The sequence below is a fragment of the Misgurnus anguillicaudatus genome, chromosome 9, assembly GCF_027580225.2.
Source record: "Misgurnus anguillicaudatus chromosome 9, ASM2758022v2, whole genome shotgun sequence".
NCBI lineage: Eukaryota > Metazoa > Chordata > Actinopteri > Cypriniformes > Cobitidae > Misgurnus > Misgurnus anguillicaudatus.
The window spans coordinates 36,560,001-36,583,754 of record NC_073345.2 but is presented as its reverse complement, the minus strand read 5'-3'; the positions used below and the strand labels follow the sequence as shown (position 1 = coordinate 36,583,754).

At 40.3% G+C, this 23,754-nt stretch overlaps 2 protein-coding genes across 4 annotated transcripts in view; one reads left to right on the top strand and one right to left on the bottom strand.

Moving 5' to 3' along the window:
• The first annotated feature begins 68 nt into the window (after positions 1-68).
• Positions 69-12,030, top strand: homer1b (homer scaffold protein 1b). Of its 2 annotated transcripts, XR_008638019.2 has the most exons (10): positions 69-568; positions 5,647-5,803; positions 5,909-6,040; positions 6,124-6,216; positions 7,480-7,610; positions 8,090-8,249; positions 9,759-9,869; positions 9,937-10,017; positions 10,095-11,269; positions 11,762-12,030. XR_008638019.2 is itself a non-coding variant. In XM_055180941.2 (9 exons), exons 1-9 carry the CDS (start codon positions 564-566, stop codon positions 10,287-10,289), a joined length of 1,065 nt encoding a protein of 354 aa, XP_055036916.1. In that variant the 5' UTR covers positions 69-563; the 3' UTR covers positions 10,290-12,030. The 2 variants fall into 2 exon arrangements, 1 of the variants encoding a protein (XP_055036916.1); XM_055180941.2 differs by having other exon boundaries at positions 10,095-12,030.
• A 3,695-nt stretch (positions 12,031-15,725) lies between these two features.
• jmy (junction mediating and regulatory protein, p53 cofactor) overlaps positions 15,726-23,754 on the bottom strand; it is a 21,170-nt gene continuing 13,141 nt past the window's right edge. The window contains exons 3-10 of one of the 2 annotated variants that reach the window (XM_055179648.2): positions 23,049-23,199; positions 22,689-22,858; positions 22,318-22,483; positions 22,038-22,243; positions 21,881-21,964; positions 21,718-21,804; positions 19,433-19,958; positions 15,726-17,455 (exon numbers count right to left, since the gene is read on the bottom strand). In XM_055179648.2, the coding sequence (XP_055035623.1) occupies positions 17,154-17,455; positions 19,433-19,958; positions 21,718-21,804; positions 21,881-21,964; positions 22,038-22,243; positions 22,318-22,483; positions 22,689-22,858; positions 23,049-23,199 (1,692 nt within the window). In that variant the 3' untranslated portion in view covers positions 15,726-17,153. The remainder of the gene's footprint in view (positions 17,456-19,432; positions 19,959-21,717; positions 21,805-21,880; positions 21,965-22,037; positions 22,244-22,317; positions 22,484-22,688; positions 22,859-23,048; positions 23,200-23,754) is intronic. The other variant, XM_055179649.2, reaches the window with a different exon arrangement.

The window sequence follows — 23,754 nt, the reverse complement described above, 5'->3', positions numbered from 1 at the left end:
AGAGAGAGAGAGAGAGAGAGATAGAGAGAGATCTATAATTAGAGCGCGGGACATGCACTATTATATGTGTAGGTGTATTTTTTATAAGGTTCTGTACACTCATCCATATTCTGCCGCCGGAAGTGAACACACAGCGCAACGTACTGTCCGTGACGTCAGAGTGCGGAGCGATGGGGAGTGACGTGAGAGCGTGATGACGTCGCGCTGTGAGGCAGAGATAATGAATGAGATGACAGGCAGAAGGAGAGAGGGACAGATGACAGCGGACATTTGATTGATCCGTGGATTTACTGATTGATCAATGATCAGACTGAGATCATCATCGGACCTTTGAGCTGATGGAGGCGGAAATGATGTTTTTCCACAGCACGGATGGGTGGATGTGATTTTTAACGGTGGATCTATTTGAAGGTTGGAGATTTGAGGATTTTTCTTGTGTTTTGTGCAGGAATCTGTCAGAATCCCACACACACTCACATCATGTCGGACTGAAAGACACTCGAGAGAACAGCGACGAATTAACACGGACATATTAACAGAAGAGAAGAGCACGCGCCAGCAAAATGGGGTATGTTACCATGATTTACTGCAGCTGATGGATGTGTCATTATAAACACACGAGAATCTCGTGCATACTGGCCTTTATCGAGTATATCTCTGATAGATTTAATATATACCATCATCTGAACGATTCCGATATTTATATAACATGCTATTTGCATCCTATTCTGAGAATCTGCCATTGGTGAGTTGTGCACGGTGCCACTCTTGTATATATTTTTTCCACGTTATTCTTTCAAATCTAAATAAAGTATACGGTACCATTTTATTTAAGCAACATTATACCGAGTGATTATCGAATACACGCGGCGGTATTTCGATGATGAAAATGATGACAGTTAGATTGGACCGTGTCTAAAAACAGTGATGTGCTATTTGTAGTGCTCCTGTGAGGATCTGAATATTACATGAAATAAAATCCAGTTATAGAGCATCTCATACAGCAAATACTCATCTGTGGGATTCAATCTAAGCGCTTGCATTCTGTAAGAATCATTAGATGGATTACAGACCAAATGTCGCATGCGTGGATTAATTGGCATATATTAAACCGTTGAGTTTTTATAGGAATGTTGTCGTCAGTGAGCTGTGATGTCATCAGGCAGGGGAGGCTGTGACATCACAGCTGTGTGTGCGTGTGCGTGTGTTATTTAATGGTTCCTTGGCCTGGTTTGGTTTCATAAGTGAGTCCGTCTAGGGTTATTTAATTTTTACATTGATTTGATGGGTTGTTTTTTAACACATCTATTAAATGCAGGTTGATCAAAGCAAACAACATTTTCCAAAAGAAGAGGCACTGAATCCTCTAAAACAGCTGAGCTGGACTTAATGAATGCATGCAAACCAGCTGTCAAACTGATGTGCTGCTGGAGATATTGAGCGAAGCTCACTGATTGGCTCAGTCTGACATGATGTCATGATGTCGTCATAGCGTTTGATGTAAAGGAAAATAGCAGAGTGAGTTGGTTAAGAGAGAGATAAAGAACAGTCAGAGGTGAAGAGTGTTTCTGTTATATAACCTGCAGCAGGTTTGGTTTCATTCTCTGCTGAAGCTTCACATGTAGTTGTGCAGAACTGAAGATATAAGAGTTCATCCACCCACCCATACATCCATCCATCCACCCTCTCTCTCTCTCTCTCTCTCTCTCTCTCTCTCTCTCTCTCTCTCTCTCTCTCTCTCTCTCTCTCTCTTAAAATTGACATTTAAATGCATTTATAAGAAGATGCTTTTATTCAAACTGACTCAAAATTGTTTCAAGGTCCTGTACATTTGATTAATTCATGTCTTCGTGTCTTTATATGTTGTTAGGATAAAAAAATATATATATTAAAAAATGCAAGATGATATTAATGACATTACTGTTTTTTTTCCAGATCTATATGGTCTATTATTAATGTTAATGAACAACAGATGCAGATGAAACTAAAAATAACCCACAATGTTGTTTTTGAGTACATTAAATATGAACGAGTAATGAAGGGGAAAGATCTTACAGCAGCTGGTGTTGTGTAGCACATGACTGTGTGTACTGATGTTGTGTTACAGGCATGAGATTGGATGGATGGTGACTGAACTGTGACCAGATGGACAGTTTCATCTTTTTGTGTGTGTGTGTGCGTGCGTGTGTGTGTGTGTGTGTGTGTGTGTGTGTGTGTGTGCGCGCGCGCGCACGTGCGTGTGAACAATGTGTCTTTGTGTTGTAGTCAAATGTAGTGTCATGATAAGAGCTGATTTCATCTTTCTTTACCTACACACTACAGATCAAGCTTCATATTAAACTATTAGGAGTCATAAACATATAAAACTGTTCCTCCAGCAGCACATAACTCTTGATATTCTGCTGTTTTCTTGTGGCTAAATGGTATAAAGTATTTGCAGTTAGAAAAGCATTGAGTTTTTAAGTGACACTATCTTTTATAAAATACAAGTATGAGTGTCATTTTTCCTCTGACTTATATGTCAAGGCTTGTGCCTTATATGCATTGTCTTTCTTTAATATAATTGATATATAATTGAAGTATATCTATTCTTCAGTATAGCCTGTTACATGAAGATACATAATAACTGTTTAGAAGCAGAATCTGATGGCATCTTAATGTTCTTAAGTAATTATGAAACAATAATATAACATGAAATGAGCACATGTTTGAATTGAATTGTGTCTCTCACAATTTTTTAATAATAGTATTCAATGTAAACCTGCTTTATTGTTCAATGACAGGACAGAAACATACACTGAATAAGGGAGTTCCAACATGTAAAGACATTGTAAAGCATTTAAAGGTTAGATTTGCATGATGTTTATTGATAAGCTGTGATCTGTATAACCTGTCTGTAGTTGTCTAGTGTAAGTACAGTAAGTGTAGTGATGAATCAGACAGATTGTTGGTTTTAATGGACATCAGGATATAGATGATAGCACTTCAGATTCTTTAGATTGTTATAATTAATGTAAGTGATGATAATTAACTGATCCGGTGGTGTTAAATAAGAAGCTCAGAGACTCTAGAGACGCTTCACATCTCCCACAGCTTTTGACCCACATGAAAGATTCTGTGTTTTATAATCATGACTCTTTTTTACTGTATATCTTCAGTTATGGTTACCAGATGTGACTAGTGAAAAAAGCTCACTAAAGTTTTCTCAAAATTATGTTTAAAAAAAGAAAAGCATCTAGACTTTCAAAATCAAAGCATTTAATTCTATTACATAGTTTCGCCTCTCAAATAAAATGAACCCTATTTAATGTTATTTAGAGAACTAAATGCTCTCTCATTTGCAAACCCTTTCAAAATAAAAGTGTTGGCTAAGTGAATAAATATAAATGTAAACTACTGGTTAAGAAAATGATTTTCAACTATTCGTCTTTATCTGTTGTTAATACAGTGTCACTTCATTCATATTTGTGCAGCCTCAAAAACGAATTCACATGAAGGTCAACGCCGGTCATCTTTGTCTGATTTAAAATCAGCGTGGTTACTTTTACCTTTCCACTGTACATGACAAATGACGGCTGCGTGGGGTGTCAAACATCTGCAGAAGCATAATTATCGGATCCAATTTGAGCTTTAACTTGTGCAACTAAAATGTGTGACACGCTGACCGGAAGTGATATTTTACAGTGTGTGTTTTAATCAAAACACTGTGTGCAGGGTGAAAATTATTAATACTTTTTGGTTTAACTTTATCAGTAACACTTTAAACCGTTTTATTACTAATAAGTAAATTATTACGTATTATACCACGGGTCTGTTGAATGTTGTATTCTGATTGGTTGAGAAATGTTCAAAGGGTATGCATTATTTTTCAATAACCGCACACATAACTTGTCAAATGTCTTAAAAATAGGCACCAGAGCAAGTTTGTTGTAACCATGGTATAACCAGAATAATGGTATAACCTTTGAATTATTTGAAAATAATGCACACCCACTATGTTTGGTGCATTACCACCTTGGGTGTGCATTATTTTCTTATAATTCAATGGCCCGTCATCAATTATTCATTACTTAATACACTCATAGATTAAAGGCTCTTGCCTCGACACAGATTTATGATTAAACTGAAATTTCATAATGAGTGCCACTAGGGGGAGAACTCAGACAGTCGTGTCCAAATGTAGTGTACATTTGAAAGGCGCTTTACCCTATATATCTTTAAAAGAAAACATAAAGTGCAATTTTATTCATTAGGAGAATATACTGACTATATGTTGTGAATACTTGAAATATAACAATTTATGAAAGTTATAAACAAAAGAGCTCTACATGTGTTGATTATTTACACTTGCACATTTTTGTTCATAGTTGAACTATAAAAATTTGGTTCATGCAATGTTAAAATGCAATCGTTTTTAAAATATTAAAAAAGAAAATATGAGTTTTCAGTAATTAAAAGGCAAAATACTGGATACAAGAAGTGTGCAACTTTTTTGAAAATGCATGTTTTTCTATTTAAAAGTACCAAAAACAACATAAGTTATAACATATCTATCTCTATATCTCTCTCTATATATATATAAGTAAAGTAAAAAAATATATATTAACGGTAAAAATGTGAGTAAAAGTTTGGCCCACATCATATTTACATTTTTAAAATCTGGCCCTCGAAGAAAAGAAGTTGAAGATCCCTAAAGTAGAGAAGTGAAGTGATGTATGAGGTGAACACACTGCTCAAAATTATTTTCTTACTTAGTATTTTTGTCTTGTTTTCACTACAAATATCTAAACAATCAATCTAAACAATTGGCAAAATGCCCTTAGAAAATAAGTCTAGTTTTTAGGCAAAAAAACATAAAATTTTAGTGAATTTGTGCTTAAAACAGGCAAAAAAATCTGCAAATGGGATGAGAAAAAGTCTTGTACTTAACTGCACATAATTCAAGATACATTTGCTTACCCCATTGGCAGATTTTTTTTACATCTTGATTACATTTTTTTAGATATTTTTCCTGAAAACAAGACAAAAATAAAATAAGAAAGTCAGTGCAGATACTCATCTAGTCTGTGTAGGCGTGTTTGTGTGTGCATGCGTGTGTGTTGTCGTGTGTGTGCGTTCATGTGTGGGCATGTGTGTGTTGTCATGTGTGCGTGTGTATTTGTGTGTGTGTGTGTGGGCATGTGTGTTGTCGTGTGTGTGTGTGTGTGTGTGTGTGTGCGTGTGTGTGATTGAAAAAATGCTGTGTACAGTGGAGGAACAGGGAAACTCACTTTGCATGCTGGGATTTTCATAAATGACTGTCTGTGATCTCAAGCGCATACATCGGTAGCTAGATCCACCGATAACCAGCCACAAACATGAGCTAACTGATGGAGATGAACTGCACTAAACCGTTGTGTTATTCTCCCAGGAAAATCCATTATAAAGCAGTACCAGTCCTAATCTGTGTGTGATAAACCAGTTTAACACACATTACTGTCAGTGGTCTTTCATCACAGAGGGATTGTGGGTAACAGTTGTTATGGTGTTAGTGACGCTCTGCTGCAGTGATTTCCCATCATGCACTAAAGCTGCTTTCATGATATGGCAGACTATAGGACTGTATGTGTCCAGAGTTGTGATGAAATCTTCATTGGTCTCCTCCAGTGAGCAGCCGATCTTCAGCACCAGAGCTCACGTCTTCCAGATCGATCCCAGCACCAAAAAGAACTGGGTCCCTACCAGCAAACACGCCGTTACTGTGTCGTACTTCTACGACAGCAACCGCAACGTCTACCGCATCATCAGCCTGGATGGGACAAAGGTCAGATCATCTCATAAACGCGCACATTACAGAGACCCTACGGAGGGCTGTCTAGATATTCTGGACTTGTTGTGTTTTATGGCTCTGATATTTTGTTTTCTGCAGGCCATTATCAACAGCACCATCACCCCTAACATGACGTTCACCAAGACTTCACACAAGTTTGGTCAGTGGGCCGACAGTCGGGCCAACACCGTCTACGGTCTGGGCTTTTCCTCCGAGGCTCATCTGAGTAAAGTGAGAGCACACAGATGTTTGATTGTGCCTTGTTTTGATTTCCTGCGATGAATCTTATATGTAAATCCTCTCTATCTTTGTAGTTTGCTGAGAAGTTTGTGGAATTTAAAGAAGCGGCGAGGTTAGCAAAGGAGAAATCTCAGGAGAAGATGGAGTTAACCAGCACACCCTCACAGGTGCTTCACTAAACTAAACATTTTAATCCACAGCCTTCACACCTTCATTATGTTTAGTATTTTATATCTTTTATAAGGCTCTCCTGGTTTTGTCAAGTGGTTGATGTCCTCAGGGCAACATTAGGTTGACCCTGGGACAACATTTTAATCAACCAGATTTAAGGAATAAGTTTAGGGTTTGTTTCAAGTTTAAACTTACAACCAGGATTAGCTGCTTTTAGATCATTGTTTTTACCTTTAATGTTCCTCTGATTTTAGGGTTCAGTTATGGTTAGGTTTGGGGTTTTGGGTGGGTTTAGGTTTTATTTACAAAAATGTTGTCCTTGGGTCAGCGCAATGTTGCTGTGATGACGTCTCTCACTTGGCAAAATCAGGTCGAGTGTTTTATGATGTTATTATGTTTGACATTTGTAACTGTATTTATACTATCTTCACATTTACATTATTTCTCAAGTGCAAGTCTGTTTCGTGTTTTCCGCGTTTTAAGGTAAGGAGCGAAGCCGCTCACAGTCCACATGATTCACCCCGACATCATCCACCTGAATCTCTTATCCAGAATTCAACCGAACCTTTAGAAACATTTGGGTCATCCCAGATCTCCCCCGACACCAGTGTTTATTTACAGATTTACACCTCGTTTATCCCTTAAACATCAAATCCGAGACTCCTGACAGACAATAACTGCAGTGATGAATATTCATGAGTTGGTTTAATTTTTTCTTATGATGTCACGCTGATACACAAACAGATTCGGAATGCAGCAAAGGTAAGAACCAATGAGGATGAGATTATTTCATTTCTTTCTAGGATGTGAACGTCATATTTTTTCGTTTTTCCTCATATTTGATTTTTCTTTATGAAGTCAAAACCTCCGGCGAGTGTATAAATAGACGTGGAGCTGTTGATATGTTTAAAATCTATTGCAGATTTTCTCCTGACATCGTTCAAGTCCTAATGAGCCACTTTGTTTTTGTTAATTCTCATGATAAGTTTTGTTTTAAAGTAAAGCCGAGCTCATTTTACTCTCAGTGATAACTTTTTGCATCGCGCTGAGTGTGAAGATGGTCCGCACTTTTCGTCTGACAAAATATTCAGAGATGTGATGTTCCTTCAATCTTCATAATCTTCTTTTCTAGTTTCTACAGCACTAGTGTCATCATGTTTTCAAACAGGTTCTCCTGAGTGTTGTGTGCAGTGTATATCACATGGTTAGTGAAGGGATGATCACGTGACTCTGAGCATTAAATGTTTGTGATGTCACAGGAATCGGCCACAGATCTTCAGTCTCCCGTGACTCCCGAGAGCATCAACGGAACGGATGAGCGCGTGACACCCGACGCGGCGTTTAACGCCGAGAGCCGCCCGGAACCCAACGCTGTACCGTTCCCTCACAGGTGACATATCAGCCGCTTAGCAACACACTTAGCAACGGCATAACAACGCCTTGGCAACCAGTTATGAAATCCTTATTTCATATTTTCTGCCCAAACAGAGTCTGATTTATGAAATGAAATCTGTTTGCCGTGGACTGTTTCATCCTTTATGTGTCAGTTAATGTATTCATCCATATTTTATACTTTGCCAAGTTCCATGGAAAACACCGCAGCATTACCTTAAAACACTGTTAGCCAAACATGAAATATAGATGATGAAAACTTTCATGATAAAAGCACTTACAGTGAATCTGCGTTTCTGAAACTGACCAAATTAACAGCAGTTTGACTAAAAAGGTTATTTGGTATGACGTGAATGATAATGATTTTACGGCTGAAGAACCTAATCAAAAGTAGCTTCTTTACTGTACATAAAAAGTGTTTAGTGGTATTTGCTCCAGCCATCTTCTGTGAAGGATTTCATCTCTTTCTTCATGCAGCTCCACATCCATCACCAAACACTGGGAGGCGGAGCTCGCCGCTCTGAAGGGAAATAACGCCAAACTGACGGCAGCGCTGCTGGAATCAACCGCCAACGTCAAACAGTGGAAACAGCAGCTGGCGGCGTATCAGGACGAGGCAGAGAGACTCCACAAACGAGTGAGAAACAACACAATGTTTATACGCACCAGTCCGACTCTGATTACACATGAGATTAAGCGAGTATCTGGCAAACGTGAGCGTTTTTTTTTAATAATAAACCCCTCTGAAGTGTCTGCAACAGGCACATATTTTGACATGACGCGTAATTCACATAAATTTACAGGATGTGCCGAACACATATTTTGACATGACGAGCAACACACATGACAGGCTAAATACATGTTGTGACGAGCTTTGCATCGTGGTGCACCCTTGAAAAAGTTGCCACCGGCCGCCACTGATACTGTATATGATATAAACATGTAGGCCAGCATGCAACCTGAACAGGATTTCTTACAAAATAACCAAACTACGTTTACACGCACCCTCATAATGCAATTATAATCAGATTTTGGAAATATTGCAATTACAATTAATCTCATGTAAACAGAATAAGTCAATCAAAATAATGCCATTAACTCTTTCCCCGCCAGCGTTTAAAAAACTTTTTTTTTTTTTTGATTTTCACAAATGCCTTCCAGAAAATGTTCTTTAAATATATAAACATACAATATATCAAATAAAAGAACAGACCCTCTGCTTTCAAAACACTTTATCCTATCTTCATTTCTTCTCTTTTTATCACCTCGCAAATATGGGTAGGTTTCTTCAAAAAGACCAAATTTTGAGCCAAAAGCTGAAATAATAGCATTTTTGTGAAGGACTTTTGTTAGGGATCAGATTCAGAGCGATGATCAAAACATACACAGAGTTTGAACTGTTTGCCCTAAAGGCAGGGATGAGCAACTGTGGGCCGGTGTCCTGCAGAGTTTAGCTCCATCTTGCCTCAGCACACCTGCCTAAAAGTTTCTAGTATGCCTAGTAAGACCTTCATTGGCTGCTTCAGGTGTGTTTAATTATGGCTGGAGCTAAACTCTGCAGGACACGGCCCTCCAGGACCAAAGTTGCCCATCCCTGCCCTAAGGGAATACTTCCAGGTTTTATAAGTTGGGAAAGAGTGCCACCCGGTGAATAATAGCGGAAATACGGATTGCTAGAAAAACTCGTCACTGGCAGGGAAATGTTTTCTCTTAATTGAGAAACTCATGACAGAAATCTTATTTTAATGTCAATACACGACCATGTTAACACTTTAATCCCATCTATACCGCACTAACTGAAGTGCACATGTGTTTTTGTCACACACCTTAAGCGCAAATTCATAGTAAACTTGCCATTAGGCCGTTTTTCTTGAACTGCCAACACTGATTTGCTTCCAAGCTGAATGATCAATTTTACAATAAAGTTTACTTTCTTTAAATCTACACCTGGTCCTTTAATGTTTTTTTTCAACCACCTGTTGAAACTCTTTTCACCACCCTATCAAATCCTGATATAATAGCCTCGCCCTGCATTTGTTTCTGTCACATTACAAAAGTAAAACGTTCTAGACGGCATTAAAGCAACTCAAATGTGTTCAAGTGTGTCGGTTGTGAACTGGAAGTGATGGTTTGTGTCGTATCTCAGGTGACGGAGCTGGAGTGTGTTAGTGCACAAACTAGCGGCATCAAAAGTCAGAAAACAGAACTAAACCAAACCATCGAGGAGCTGGAGGCTGAACTCAAGGCTAAAGAGCAGGTGCGACTCTGACAACTACTGCTTTGTTTTGATACTTCAGAGTTCTGACTCCGTTTCATTCTTACAGGAATTAGAGAAGTTGAAGGAAGAAGTTGAAAATGCCAACCAGCTTCAAACACAGAAGGATTCACTCGCTCAGAAGTTGGAGGTAAACGCACGCGAGAGCTCTCGTATCTCGTGTACAGAGTAAAAAGTCATTTCATTGTGTTTCTGTCTCGTGATCAGGAGAGAGAGTTGAGGAACGCCGAGTTAGAGGCTCAATTGTCTGATCTGGAGCAGCGTCTGGAGAACAGCCAGCTGGAGGGCGAGTCGTTCCGGAAAAGTCTCCGCTCGCTGCTCGATCTGCTGGACGGGAAAATCTTTGAGCTGACGGAACTGCGAGACGCTCTGGCCAAACTCATCGAGAGCGACGGCAGTTAAACACACAAACACACACACACATGTAGAGCCACACACACATTCACAACATCAGAACATCATGGATATCATCAGAGCGAGAGCTGCTGTGATCATTTCATTTTACACACACATTACAACACACACACACACACATACACACACACACAAACACACACACACACAAACACACACACGCACACACACACGCACACACTGAAGTTCACAGCCACACACTGAAGTTCACAGGCACACACACACACACAAGTTTAAAAACAGACAATGAGGTTCATAGACACAAAATGAAGTTCACAAACACACACAGAAGTTCATAAACAGACAATTAGGTTCACAGACAAACAAACACACACTGAAGTTCACAAACACACTGAAGTTCATTAACAGACACTGAGGTTGACAGACACACAAACACACTAAAGTTCGCAGACACACAATGTTGTTCACAGACACACTGAAGTTCATAAACAGACAATGAGGTTCACAGACATGCAGACACACACTAAAGTTTACAGATACATAAACACACACTAGAGTTCACAGACACACACTGAAGTTTACAGACACACAAACATTTGAGGCACATTTTAATGCGTCTGCCATGAAGGAAATGCTGAGCTACTGACCACGGCAGATTTGGAAGTTTCATTATTTTGTCACATTATTTCAGAATCAGGAGAATGATGATGTACTTTTGTCCTGTTTGCACACAGAGAGGTACAGAAATAACACAAGACAGTGTTGATTTTCAAGATGGAACTGTGAATTGAAAGGTTTGATTGACAGCTTATATCTGGACCCATGTGGCACAGCGTCCAAAATGTAAACTGATAGATCGTGATGGATCGATCAACAAACGTGTGGAATTTTATTTAGTGAACCAGAACATTCACTGGAAAGAAGAAACATCCTGCAACTCTTCCATTAATAAACTTCCACAATCTGAGCAATACAAGAGAAACTATGAACTTCAGTCACACTATCAGGTATTTTACATGACTCTTTTCTGAGACAAACACACATCGACACACACAGACAGACACACACACACACACACACACACACACTCTTTCCTTTCTAAACACTTTTTAAACATGAAAATATGACACATTTTTAGTGCACTTGTCTAAAGGGCCGTTATCAGACATTGAGGTGAAATTACGGTTTGTTCATTTGTTTTGTTGTTTTGTTTATGAAGTGCAATGCTTTACTTGATACCGTACAATTACTGGTTATTTATTGTAAAGAAATATATATATATATATTCTAATCACAGTGGCTGCATCAATTCAAGTTATTTGTTTTCACTTTTCCTCTTTCTTATTTTTATTATTGGCTATGTGGACATACGGTTGTTGTTTTTAATGTGTGTGTGTGGGGAGGGGGGGAACTGGCAATATTTTTGAAGAGAATTTAAAAGGGAAACATAAACTCTATCACTTGATTTTGCAGAGAGATTATTTTCCTCTCTTGTACAGGTGAAGTCGCCTTTGTTACTGGCAGCTGGTTACTGGGTGACACTATTGCCAAAAACCAGTGATCCTGTGTGATGATTTATTCATGTATATGTGAAGAATTTTAAGGGCTTTGCAGCAGGTAGTTTTTGACACACTGACTGGGCGGCTTTATTATCATCATGACAACATTTGAGAGCCTCAGTAATTTCAAATATTGATGATTTAACATGCTGAAACACACAATTGTAATTCTGAGTTTATAGTAAAATTAAAGAGTAAAATGTTTTGGGGTTTTTTCCTGACGTGTCATTTTTTTATAAACTTCATCATGGTGACCCAACGGAGTGACGCTTGTCTCGAGGCTTTGTGCTTTAAGATATAATGGGGTGGTTTCCCGGACAGGGATTAGTTTAAGCCAGGACTAGGCCTTAGTTTTAACAAACATGCCTTACTAAAAACATTACGTGTGTCCATTTTGAGGCAAAACAAAGGGTACTGATGTATTTTAAGACATGTCAGTGCAAGTTGTTTTCAGTTTGAACAGCTCTTACATTTATGTTAGTCTAGGACTAGTCTAATCCCTGTCCGGGAAACCACCCCAATCATGAGTTTCCAAAATGAGAAAAAATGTTTTCGGAACATGTTTATTATTATGTTATCATGTTTTTATTGTGCTACTTAGTTGTATTTGTTTAGTTATGAAGGCTTAAATCAAAACAACTGATTGATATTAATTGGAATGCACAATCAAAAAACAATAAGACACTTTTTAAAAACGTAGACTTATCTCGGAAGCAAACTCTTCAAATATATTCAATTACTAATGTTAATAGAAGAAACACTGGTGAATTAGTTGGTCATGGTCGGGTTTAACTCGTTAAAGATCTGCGCGCGTGTTTCTCGTTTCTTTATTTGGTTCTAATGAACGTCAGCACTTCCGGCTGAAGATCAACGAGCCCGCGCTCTTCTGTGGTAAAAACAAAGCGATATGTAGTTTGTTGTTTCATCTCGTGAAGATATCCCATAACTTCAGAAGATAACTTATAAGATCATCTTATGACACTGAATGATGTTTTGAGCTTCTCTCCTCATGATCCACTGAAGAGTCACGCGGGTTTGAAACAACATGAAGGTGGGTAAAGTATGACACAGAGTTTTATTTACAAAAACAACACATTGAATTGTCTTTACATTTAACGTTACATGTTCTGCATATTTTCACACGCGCTGTTGATGTATTTAAGGTATTATGCTTATTTGAATGCTTTATTAATGAGTTTGCAGAAATTAATTACAGTCAACAACTTAAAGTGATTTTTTTATAATGCCCCTCATGTGGAGTTAGATTTAGATTTTTTTAGTTTTGCCTTTTACAAGACATTGCTGGAAGTTATAAAAAATAACAAAGCAAGAAATTTTATTTTAACATTTGATATGTCCACGTTTAATTTTGATTGAAGACAGAAGTTTAACTAATCACCACACCCATGTGTAAGAGATCGTGCATGGTCAGCCCCGCAACATTAACGACTGCACTAAACTTTAGGATTAAAGGATAAACTTTGATAAAAAAAGTCACCTTACACACATTGTTTGGATTGGATTACAATGAAATATAACTGAAATACCTCATTGCGGTCGGGAGGTGGTTCCTTTTCGAGAAAAGTGTCTGTTTCTCAATTCCAAGAACGTGAAGAACGGATTTGCGTTCTTGTGGAGACTGGTCTTGCCAGGCAACCTTGAAAGAACGAACTCAGAAGGTCGCGAGGTCACATGACCTCCCCAGATTTCAGAGCAAGTCTGCACTCGATGCATCCTCAATATCAAGAACACATCTGGATATTTTCATGCATCCTCTGTACTTGTGTTCTTGAGAATGGGAATTGAATTTCATTGGTTAATGACGATGTAAAGCGAGAACAAAAGGACACAAGATTGCTGAAGAACACATATTGAGAAACAGCCAGTCTCTTCTGATTTTCTGAAGCTTTTTTATAGAACAACGACAGTGTACTGGCCAATGGCTGCCATGACGACGTATCGAGGCGTGCCTTCCGCCGCTATACAACGACCATCTGATGGCATATCCTCAGATTCTTTCTCTTCAATTCGTGATACTAAAGCGTCGCTGTAGAGATTCGACGTAGGCCACACGTCCCTTACACGCATTCCGGCATTTACGTGCATATATATTGCTTCGCTCCTCGAGGAACAGGTAAGTGAAGAGATTCATGTGTGGACCTGGAAGTCTTCGCATGTGACTGTGTTCTCAGCAGTTTCTTCAGGGCCTGTCTTGGATGAGCGTAGCGCGGCCCCTTCATGTACATTGCAAACCTCTCCACAAGCCATTTGCCTTTACGAGCGCTGCGCCGTGGCCATTTTCTTGAGTAGACATCATTTCTTGGTGTCGGCCTTGTACATTACAACGCACTTTGGCCGATTCTCACAGGTTTTTCGGCTACAAACGAGCCCTGTTCGTAGCGGCTGGCATTATTTTGCACATGCTTCCCTTGACACGTGATGTCTCTGCGCCTCGAGTGCAGCTGTGCTCAGCATGCGTTCCGGCCACGTCACTTACATGTCCTGTTGAACGTGACATCATACGTTAGATGGGGTTGGTGTTGCAACTTGGCTATCAGCTAAGAACAGAGAGTGAACATTGCCCAGCTTCTGTGGTTCAAGCAACATTGGTCTATGGAGTGATCAGCAAGGGGCTGCGGCTGGCACCCACTGGAATTCCTCCTGTCCCCCTGGCTGTATATGTATAATATATCAGGCAATACTCTTAATGTGCCTGTTACATACGTGCTGTGGAGAGAAAGAGGGCAGATTACATCATTGTTCCTGATAACGCTCAACGCTACTCGCAAATATACCCATCACACGGACTGCATGACGAGGGGGACAGGCGGTTATGTATACTTACACATAATGTGCACAGAAGGGTGTTAAGTGACCACCTACGACCCGGTGCGCTGTCCCGTGTCGAATGATCTACCTTTACAGTAAAGCATATTTGGCTGCGACGCAGGCTGTCTATCTCAAGGATTTCGACGCAGCTCCTGTGGTGTTTTGCACTCTGCCTCCTTCCCCACTCAGCTGCTGAGTTGGGTGCTAAGGGAGGGCAACACATCGCCTCCACTCTCTGGTTTTGGTGTGTGTCTAATTTGGTGTGGTTAACGCGTATTCACAGTGTGTACCGCATGTTGCCAGTAGTTACTGCTTATGACGATTTATGGAGCTGTATTCGCTTCATCCTCGTTTCTTTCACACTAGCCATCCTGATGTTCATCTTATGTAACACCATGCCAAACGCAAGTATGCTTGCTATTGCTTGCGGTGTGCTAGGCCATTGTTGCATTGTGCTTATCTGCTGCCCTGTGTAGTGCAGCGATAAGACTTGTATGCTGGCTTTGTCTGTATGTACTCTGTCCTGGGTCAGGACCAGTTTCTGATTGGGTCTCTAGAGGTTTAGGCATCCAGTCTTCTTCACAGTGGTTACTGTTGTAACCTCGGTTCCCTGAGAAATAGAAGCAAAGTCTCGTTCCGTTTCTCAGGGAAACGACACGTTTTTTAACGCATCCAAAGCTTGTATGGGGTCTCCAACCCTATTGCGAGCAAGGGCTACCACAATAGAAAAAACAATCTGGAGGAATCTACTCAAAACAAGAAGTTTTACTTGATTTTACTTTACTTGATGTTTTATCATTGTTTAAAATCAGCTGAACTCGCAACAAGTGACCTGCACTACTCATTGGTCCTACATTATGATTGTGTGACATCTTTGTTTTTTTTTTGCATTATTTATTTTGTATGCCTATGGTTTGTATGCTGCTGTATGTCTGAAACCAATATGTGCAGTACAACTGAGAAGATTCCTGTACTGAATGAATACTACTCATATTTTGTTATATAATGCACACTAGGCCTACCTCAGATACTATTAACATACTGTAGATGTATAAAAGTCACGATTCAGCAAGCATTTGTTTTAAATACTTTATTTACGCAAGGGGCAAAAGGCAAATTAAAAAATAAGTGTTAAGAGTACAATGACTGGAAAAGCAGAGTAAAAGCAAAACTGGATTTTCAAAAGTCATTTAACATTTTTTTATGATATTGCTTTACATTTTTTAATATTTAGTTGAACTCAATAAATACATGTGTCCTTTAGGCAAACATGCAGATGGATTTGCTGACTATTACAATATCATACACATGAAAAATATATCAGTATTCAGTTTCTAATATAATATTGCACGTGTCTAGTGACTGCCAGTCACAAATCTTTAACATTTTCAGGTGATTAGTTTGAATCGCTCACGCCTGTGGTGGTGGAAAGCATAGATCATACACACGAGTTAATATGATTAAAGGAATATAAAAAAGGCTAAATACAGTACACGCGATGAAAAACATGTCAAAATAAACTGTAGTGTCATGTAAAAGAGTCGGCTGATCTGAGATCAGATTCATCAGAACTAAAACAGACCCCAGATGAGCACTGAGGGCAAATGCATTGACACCAGACAGTACAGCTGTGCCGAACAGCATTATGGGTAAACATTGTGTCATGATTCAGTTTCTGTAGTAGTGTTTCTGTTGGTACAGTGATGCATTGTATACACACACGCACGCACGCACGCACACACTTCATATGACAAGTGTAAACTGCACATGAATAAGTGATTGACCAATCAGATGCAGAAGAAGATGAGAGCCATGATGATATATGACAAGTAAAGATAAATAAAGATACAATCAAGACAATACAAAAGTCGTATAATTGGCAGTGAGAAAAGTGAGCTGAACACACGCTTGACACAAAACACGTGCTTGTCTCCATATAGATGGGAAAATAACGTTTATCAAGAAAATGAAGCCTATTTTTAGCACTATTAAGATTGTTTGTAATGACAATTAAAACACATTTCTAGTATTTTCACTCAAAATACTTTGTCATTTTTTAAGTCTGCATTTATTTAAGTAAACACTGTGATAAATAAGCGACTGGAAAATGTGTTATCACGTTAATGTCATAATAAAACAATCAGAACAGTAAAAAAAATCTGGCTTCATTTCAGTCAAGTTGATAATGCATTTACTGGACTTTACTACAGTAAACTTCTAAGTTTTTCACAAAACAACTTTCAACCAAAGCTCACGTCTCCTGCTATCATACACAACACAAGAAGAACATAAAACGAGTTAATGAAAATCATGAATAATACACGGATTAAAAAACTAATACAGTGAATAAGTGAGAGAGGGGGGCGATCGAGTGGGGGTTGTTGTGTAGTTGTTCAGCTTTTAGTGTGCTGTGTGTTTGAATGAATTGTGAGGTGCACGCACACACACACGCACACACACACACACACACACACGTGTTCTCAGTTATTGTATGTTCAGAAGTTCAGCTCTCCCACTCGGTAGATGGCAGCATCTCATCTTCTGAGTCGGACTCGGGCGACGCCTCTTTAATCCGCCTGAGCGCTTCATGGATGCTCCGCGTCAGGGGGTCAGACGGCTCGCTTCCCTTCGAACCTCGCTCTTGTCTCCGAACTTTACGCAGCTTCACGCCCTTCCGGATCTGTGCCAGGATATTATTCCCATCGTCCTCGTCCGGATCTGGCGCCATGACGCGCAGCTCGGCCTTGCGTAGGTGAAAGCTGCCGCGCTTCAGACTGGCCAGGACTTCATCCATCGGAGAACTGGCTGCATGAGAGACAACAACACGACAATAATCAACTCATCTGTGTCAGGTTCTCGATACTCCACAGTGTGTTATTTTCACTTTTGTAAAAACTTCTACAAGCACATGGTGTAAATTCAGATACAGTGAGGAAAATAAGCACTTGAACACCCTGCCACCTCTCAAGCTCTCCCACCCAGAGATAATGGAGGGGTCTGAAATTGTCATCATAGGTGCATGTCCACAATCTAAAAAAATCCAGAAATCACAATATATGATTTTTTAACTATTTATATGTATCATACAGCTGCAAATAAGTATTTGAACACCTGTCTATCAGCTAGAATTCTGACCCTGAAAGACCTGTTAGTCTGCCTTTAAAATGTCCACCTCCACTTCATTTATTATCCTAAATTAGATGCACCTGTTTGAGGTCATTAGCCGCATAAAGACACCTGTCCACCCCATACAATCAGTAAGAATCCAACTACTAACATGGCCAAGACCAAAGAGCTGTCCAAAGACACTAGAGACAAAATTGTACACCTCCACAAGGCTGGAAAGGGCTATGGGGAAATTGCCAAGCGACTTGGTGAAAAAAGGTCCACTGTTGGAGCAATCTTTAGAAAATGGAAGAAGCTAAACATGACTGTCAATCTCCCTCAGACTGGGACTACATGCAAGATCTCACCTCGTGGGGTCTCAATGATCCTAAGAAAGGTGAGAAATCAGCCAAGAACTACATGGGGGGAGCTGGTCAATGACCTGAAAAGAGCTGAGACCACCGTTTCCAAGGTTACTGTTGGTAATATACTAAGACATTATGGTTTGAAATCATGCATGGCACGGAAGGTTCCCCTGCTTAAACCAGCACATGTCCAGGACCGTCTTAAGTTTACCAATGACCATTTGCATGATCCAGAGGAGTCATGGGAGAAAGTCATGTGGTCAGATGAGACCAAAATAGAACTTTTTGGTCATAATTCCACTAAACATGTTTGGAGGAATAATAATGATGAGTACCATCCCAAGAACACCATTCCTACTGTGAAACATGAGGGTGGTAGCATCATGTTTTGGAGGTGTTTTTCTGCACATGGGACAGGGCGACTGCACTGTATTAAGGAGAGGTTGATCGGGGCCATGTATTGCAAGATTTTGGGGAACAACCTACTTTCCCTCAGTTAGAACATTGAAGATGGGTCTCAGCTGGGTCTTCCAACATGACAATGACCCGAAGCACACAGCCAGGATAACCAAGGAGTGGCTCAGTAAGAAACATATCAAGGTTCTGGCATGGCCTAGCCAGTCTCCAGACCTAAACCCAATAGTTAATCTTTGGAGGGAGCTCAAGCTCTGCGTTTCTCAGCGACAGGTTAGAAACCTGACTGATCTAGAGAAGATCTGTGTGGAGGAGTGGGACAAAATCCCTCCTGCAGTGTGTGCAAACCTGGTGAAAAACTACTGGAAACGTTTGACCTCGTTTGACCTTTGAATTGCAAACAAAGGCTACTGTACCAAATATGAACATTGACTTTCTCAGGTGTTCAAATACTTATTTGCAGCTGTATCATACAATTAAATAGTTAAAAAATCATACATTGTGATTTCTGTTTTTTTTTATGTCTCTCACAGTGGACGTGCACCTACAATGACACTTCCAAGTGGGAGAACCTGCAAAACAGCAGGGTGTCCAAATACCCACCTTCCTCACTGTAGATAAATGCATGCAAATGTGCATGTGTCTGATCTCGCTCGAGTTAAAAAGCAGATTTTCACTACAACATCTTGAGTGCCTTGATGTTTGTTTATCTAAAAAACAAAACACAATGGGTCTGGTGGTTTGACTCTCTGAAGGGGTTAAACATTGAGACCTGACATGTGGACTAAGAGACGAGACATGTCCGGTTTTTTAACTCTAACCGGTGACGATGGTGACTAGGTTAACGTTCATCTTTCTATGCTAACTGATATTCTAGCTGTCAGTAGCTGTACTCCACCTCTTCTCCACTGGTTGGACTCCAGGGACGCCGTTTTCTTCAGCCTCTTCCGGGCATTCACCAGCTGACTGCTGTCAAAGAACCGGGCCGAGAATGGGGCGAGGGGGCTCTCAGCTTTGTGCTGGTGCACCGGGCTGCCTGCCGGGCCCTGGCCGTCTGTGCTCAAGTCTTCTAGAGAGGGGGGTGGAGGAGGCGGAGGTGGAGGCGGCGGGGGTGGAGGAGAGATGGGTGACGTGGAGGAGTCGAGCAGCAGGAGTTCCCCTGCAGGAGGAAGAGACGTGTGCACGGCTGCAGGAAGAAGCTCGGCGACCGCCGTGCCCACCGCCGGTGGTAAAGACAGGAAACTTTCGGGTCTGCGGAGCTCTGGGACTCCCGAGGAAAGCTCTAGAGGAGCCGGAGCGTCGTCCGTCTGCACGCCGGCGGCCTGCGTCTGTGGCTGCTCTGGTGTTGCGGTGGGTGCGGTTTTCTTCCTGGAATACGCCAGTCGCAGACGTGTAGACTTCAGAGTCACCTGACCGGGGTACCGCTGTGTGCAGAAGAACCATCAGTGTATGAAATATACAAACATTACAGACTACTGAACTTCAACACAACACGACACTGTGGTGACCTGAGCTACTGGACAATTTAATTAATAATGTCCTAATAAACTCAACTATGTAATATATATCCCAGCAAGCAATAGTCATTTCACCATCATTCCCCAATATTAATAACCTGCTTCTAGCCAAAATAAACTAGAATTTGATTACGCGTCATTTTTTGCCAAACTAAATTGTGTGAGACGTCCGATATTCCATCATGTAATCAAAGTCAACAGTGATTACAAGCTGTTTACGTTTATTTATTTCATGTCATTTATTTTTTGGTTACAGTAAAGCGTCTATTAAATTTTCAGTAGCTGCGTTTCCATTGCAGATTTGCGCAAAACTTTAACGTTATTTTCTAAATGTCGACAAAAGATTTCCATTTAATGATGCTGTTTTTTTATTAACCGATTATATGTGACTGAAACAGTTTTTCCTCTTGCTGCAAGTCATTATAAACATCATGTCGACTGATGTTGGTAGGTTTACTAATATCACATCCACCACACTGGCGCAGTAACATCATTCAACTTCAACTTCCGTCAATATCACTGCGCACCGATGTCGAAGTGCTGCAAACCAAGTGCTTTTCCGCCATACAATATAGTTCTCATTTTTTATCCGCTTTATTTCATTTTGTGCCACCATACTTACTAGTGTAACTTCTTATGTAACAGTCTTTAAATATGGAAAACATGGAAGTGTTTGGTGGCTTCTAAATTCATCCCGGTTTGGTTCCTAAGGAATGAATGGGGCTAGGCTAAATGCTAACACACTCACGACGCGCTGTACAAAGATTATGTGCACACATTGAATAAAGATAGGTGTGTATTAATTCGTCGTTGAGGTGAGAACATAATAAAATACTGATAAACGTTGGAGTTTCCTTGAAATCAAAAGAGATGTAGGAGTTTTATTCAAACATTATTGGCAAGGAAAGCCTCTCATACTTGTGAGCAGAGACGTATTGAGGAGTTTCTGGGAGATTTTATACAACTTCATCTTTAAATAATAATTATGTGACTAACTTTTTCCGAATTGCCTAAAAATCTGAGTGTAAAATCTTTTTTTGTGATATATGGGATTTTATTGAAATTGACGTGTTTTCATTGGCTGTATTTTATTTTACAATGTCAATTTGCACAATTTTTAAAGGGTAATGGAAACGCAAAAGAAAAGAAAACAAGATCTTGTTCATTTTTAAAGAGCATTGAACGTGTCATATTTGTTGGATTAACCCCTTATGTGTCCCGTCATGCTCTTAGTCTTTAAAGGTGCAGTGTGTAATTTTTAAAAGGATCTTTTGACAGAAATGCACAATTATAAACAAAACTATATTTTCAGGGGGGTATAAAGACCTTTTTATAATGAACCGTTATGTTTTTATTACCGCCATGTTTCTACAGAAGCCCTTAACGGACAAACTTTTTTTACTAAGTTGTCTCCGACGATGACATTTTTCTGGTGGCGGCTATCATAACCTCACCACTAGATGCCGCTAAAATTTACACACTGCACTTTTAACATATCTGCTGGGTTTGCTTATGTTGAAATGAAAGAGTAAAAGAACGACTGCCATAGGATTAAAGGTAAAACTAGAGCGGTCTCTAATACATCATCGATTTATAAAGTACATCTACGACTCTAACTATCCATCTAATAAATGTCATGTGACTGATCAGAAGCCGAGAAACAGACTTGTTTAAAGGTGCGCAGACGGTCCAGAGTTCGCTGCCTCTCCTGACCGACTCTGGAGATTCTCTGTTCCTCTTCCTCCTCTTCATCCTGAGGAAACATCACATTCACTGTAGGATATATCATCAAGAGGAATAATACATGGATGTGCTCTCTGAACACGTACCTGCCGCAAAGCCTGCTGGGAAAAACGCTCTGGGCCGCTCTGTCGCTGCTGCAGTTTCTCAGTGTGATTGATGATGCAGATTTCCTGTGTAACATGATCAGATATCAGATCGGATCTCTGAGCACACACGACTGACTCATATTCGTATCGACGTTACCTTCTTGTTTTTGAGGTAGGCTTTCTTGGCGGTGATGCGGCCTCTTCTGGCCTCCAGCTGTCGAGTCCTCTGCTGTAATTTGGCGACATCATCTGCAGGAGGAGTCAAAGGGGTCGCGGGGTCGTCTGTCGCTCTCATGGCGTCCGGGCTCTCGTAGGTGTCGTAGTAGACCACCTCCTCCTGTCTCTCTGAAAACACACAGACAGCTACACACAGATATGGACGGCCGCAGAAGCGAGAGCACAACACGGACATGAAATGCAAGACGGCTGATTCTCACCGCTCATCTGTCTGCGCAGACTCTGCAGCTGCGCAGTCAGCAGCAGCTCCTCGTACTTGAGTATCTCGAACTGAATCTCATAGAGCTGCAACTGAAGCTCATAGTACAGAGACTCCAACTGATCCAGACGCAGCACCGCATCCTCTCCTGCCTGCAGGCCCTGCATCTGATAAACACACAAACACAAATGTCATGAACACAACTGTGTAGACAATGATGATAAACATCCAAGATAGCTGCTACAAAACAACGCCTAATCCCTTAATAAAAACACTGATGATGATGATGGTGTGTGTGTGTGTGTGTGTGTGTGTGTGTGTGTGTGTGTGTGTGTGTGTGTGTGTGTGTGTGTGTGTGTGTGTGTGGCGTACCTCCTCTTTGAGTCGATGTTTTCTCTGTTCTAAGCAGATCTCTTTGGCACGCATGAGTTGCAGTGTTTCCTTGGAGACGGCGTACTGTAATTTCTCCATGCGCTCCACTGCAGCGCCCCACGCGGCTTTCCCAAACTTCCTCTGGTCAGCGCGCATGCGTTCATACATCACTAAAACACACGTAGCAGTGTAAGGGTTTGGACGCATGGCTTTCATTTGTACTAAAACAGTGATATGTTCCTTTTTGTTACAAAGCACACATTTTCACACGTTGTTAAATCCTGGTGTTTAGTTGTAATTGCTGTACATGAGAGAGAGAGAGAGAAAGAGAAAGAGAGAGTGAGAGACACATGGTCTTACCCTTCTGTGCTCGTGCGGTGGTTTCAAAGTATTTGACGGTCAGATCCTGAATGGACAGAACAGCTGTATGAGCTTTCCTCTGCCAATCCTCGTCTTCTCTCCTCAGAGAGTCCACCCGTCGCGGGCCCAGATGCTCCGTCTCTAAAGAGATCTGACACAGCGCAAATATTGGTGACTGTGACATAACTGGCTGTGTTTAGATCTGGCATTAACATGAGATCACATCATCAGTTAATCAGACCTGTGAATGCAGATATAACTGGATTGTGTTTAGACTGCGCTGTGATCTTAACTAGCTCTGTACCTGGATAATGTTCAGATTACAAATGCGTTTACACTTGACTTTTTAATGTGTATGTGGACAATATCCAGAAACGGTTCGAATCTTAATGCCAGCCTTGTGACATCATTTCACTAGAGATTGTGAATACAATTTCACTTTCACATTTCTTTGCACTTAGTTAGACAAATACAGAAAACAGTATCTCAAAATAGCTTGTGGGGGTTATCAATGTAAACAGTTGGTTATGTGTTAACCGAATGTAAACAGTTGGGGAAAGTCGGATGCGTGTCAATATTAGATCTGTGCTTTTAATATACTGCTGTTGTCTACTGGGTTATTGATGTAAAAAAACACAACACACTGCTCTTAACTTAATAGCATGTGTTGCTTTAATAAGGATTCATCTTTAATTTATACGGTAAG

What these genes read in the sequence shown, in the direction of transcription:
- homer1b (XM_055180941.2), top strand. An exon ending in CCGAGGCTCATCTGAGTAAA is followed by an intron (nt 6,041 to 6,123) that starts GTGAGAGCACAC and finishes CTATCTTTGTAG; the next exon opens with TTTGCTGAGAAGTTTGTGGA. An exon ending in GCTGTACCGTTCCCTCACAG is followed by an intron (nt 7,611 to 8,089) that starts GTGACATATCAG and finishes TTCTTCATGCAG; the next exon opens with CTCCACATCCATCACCAAAC.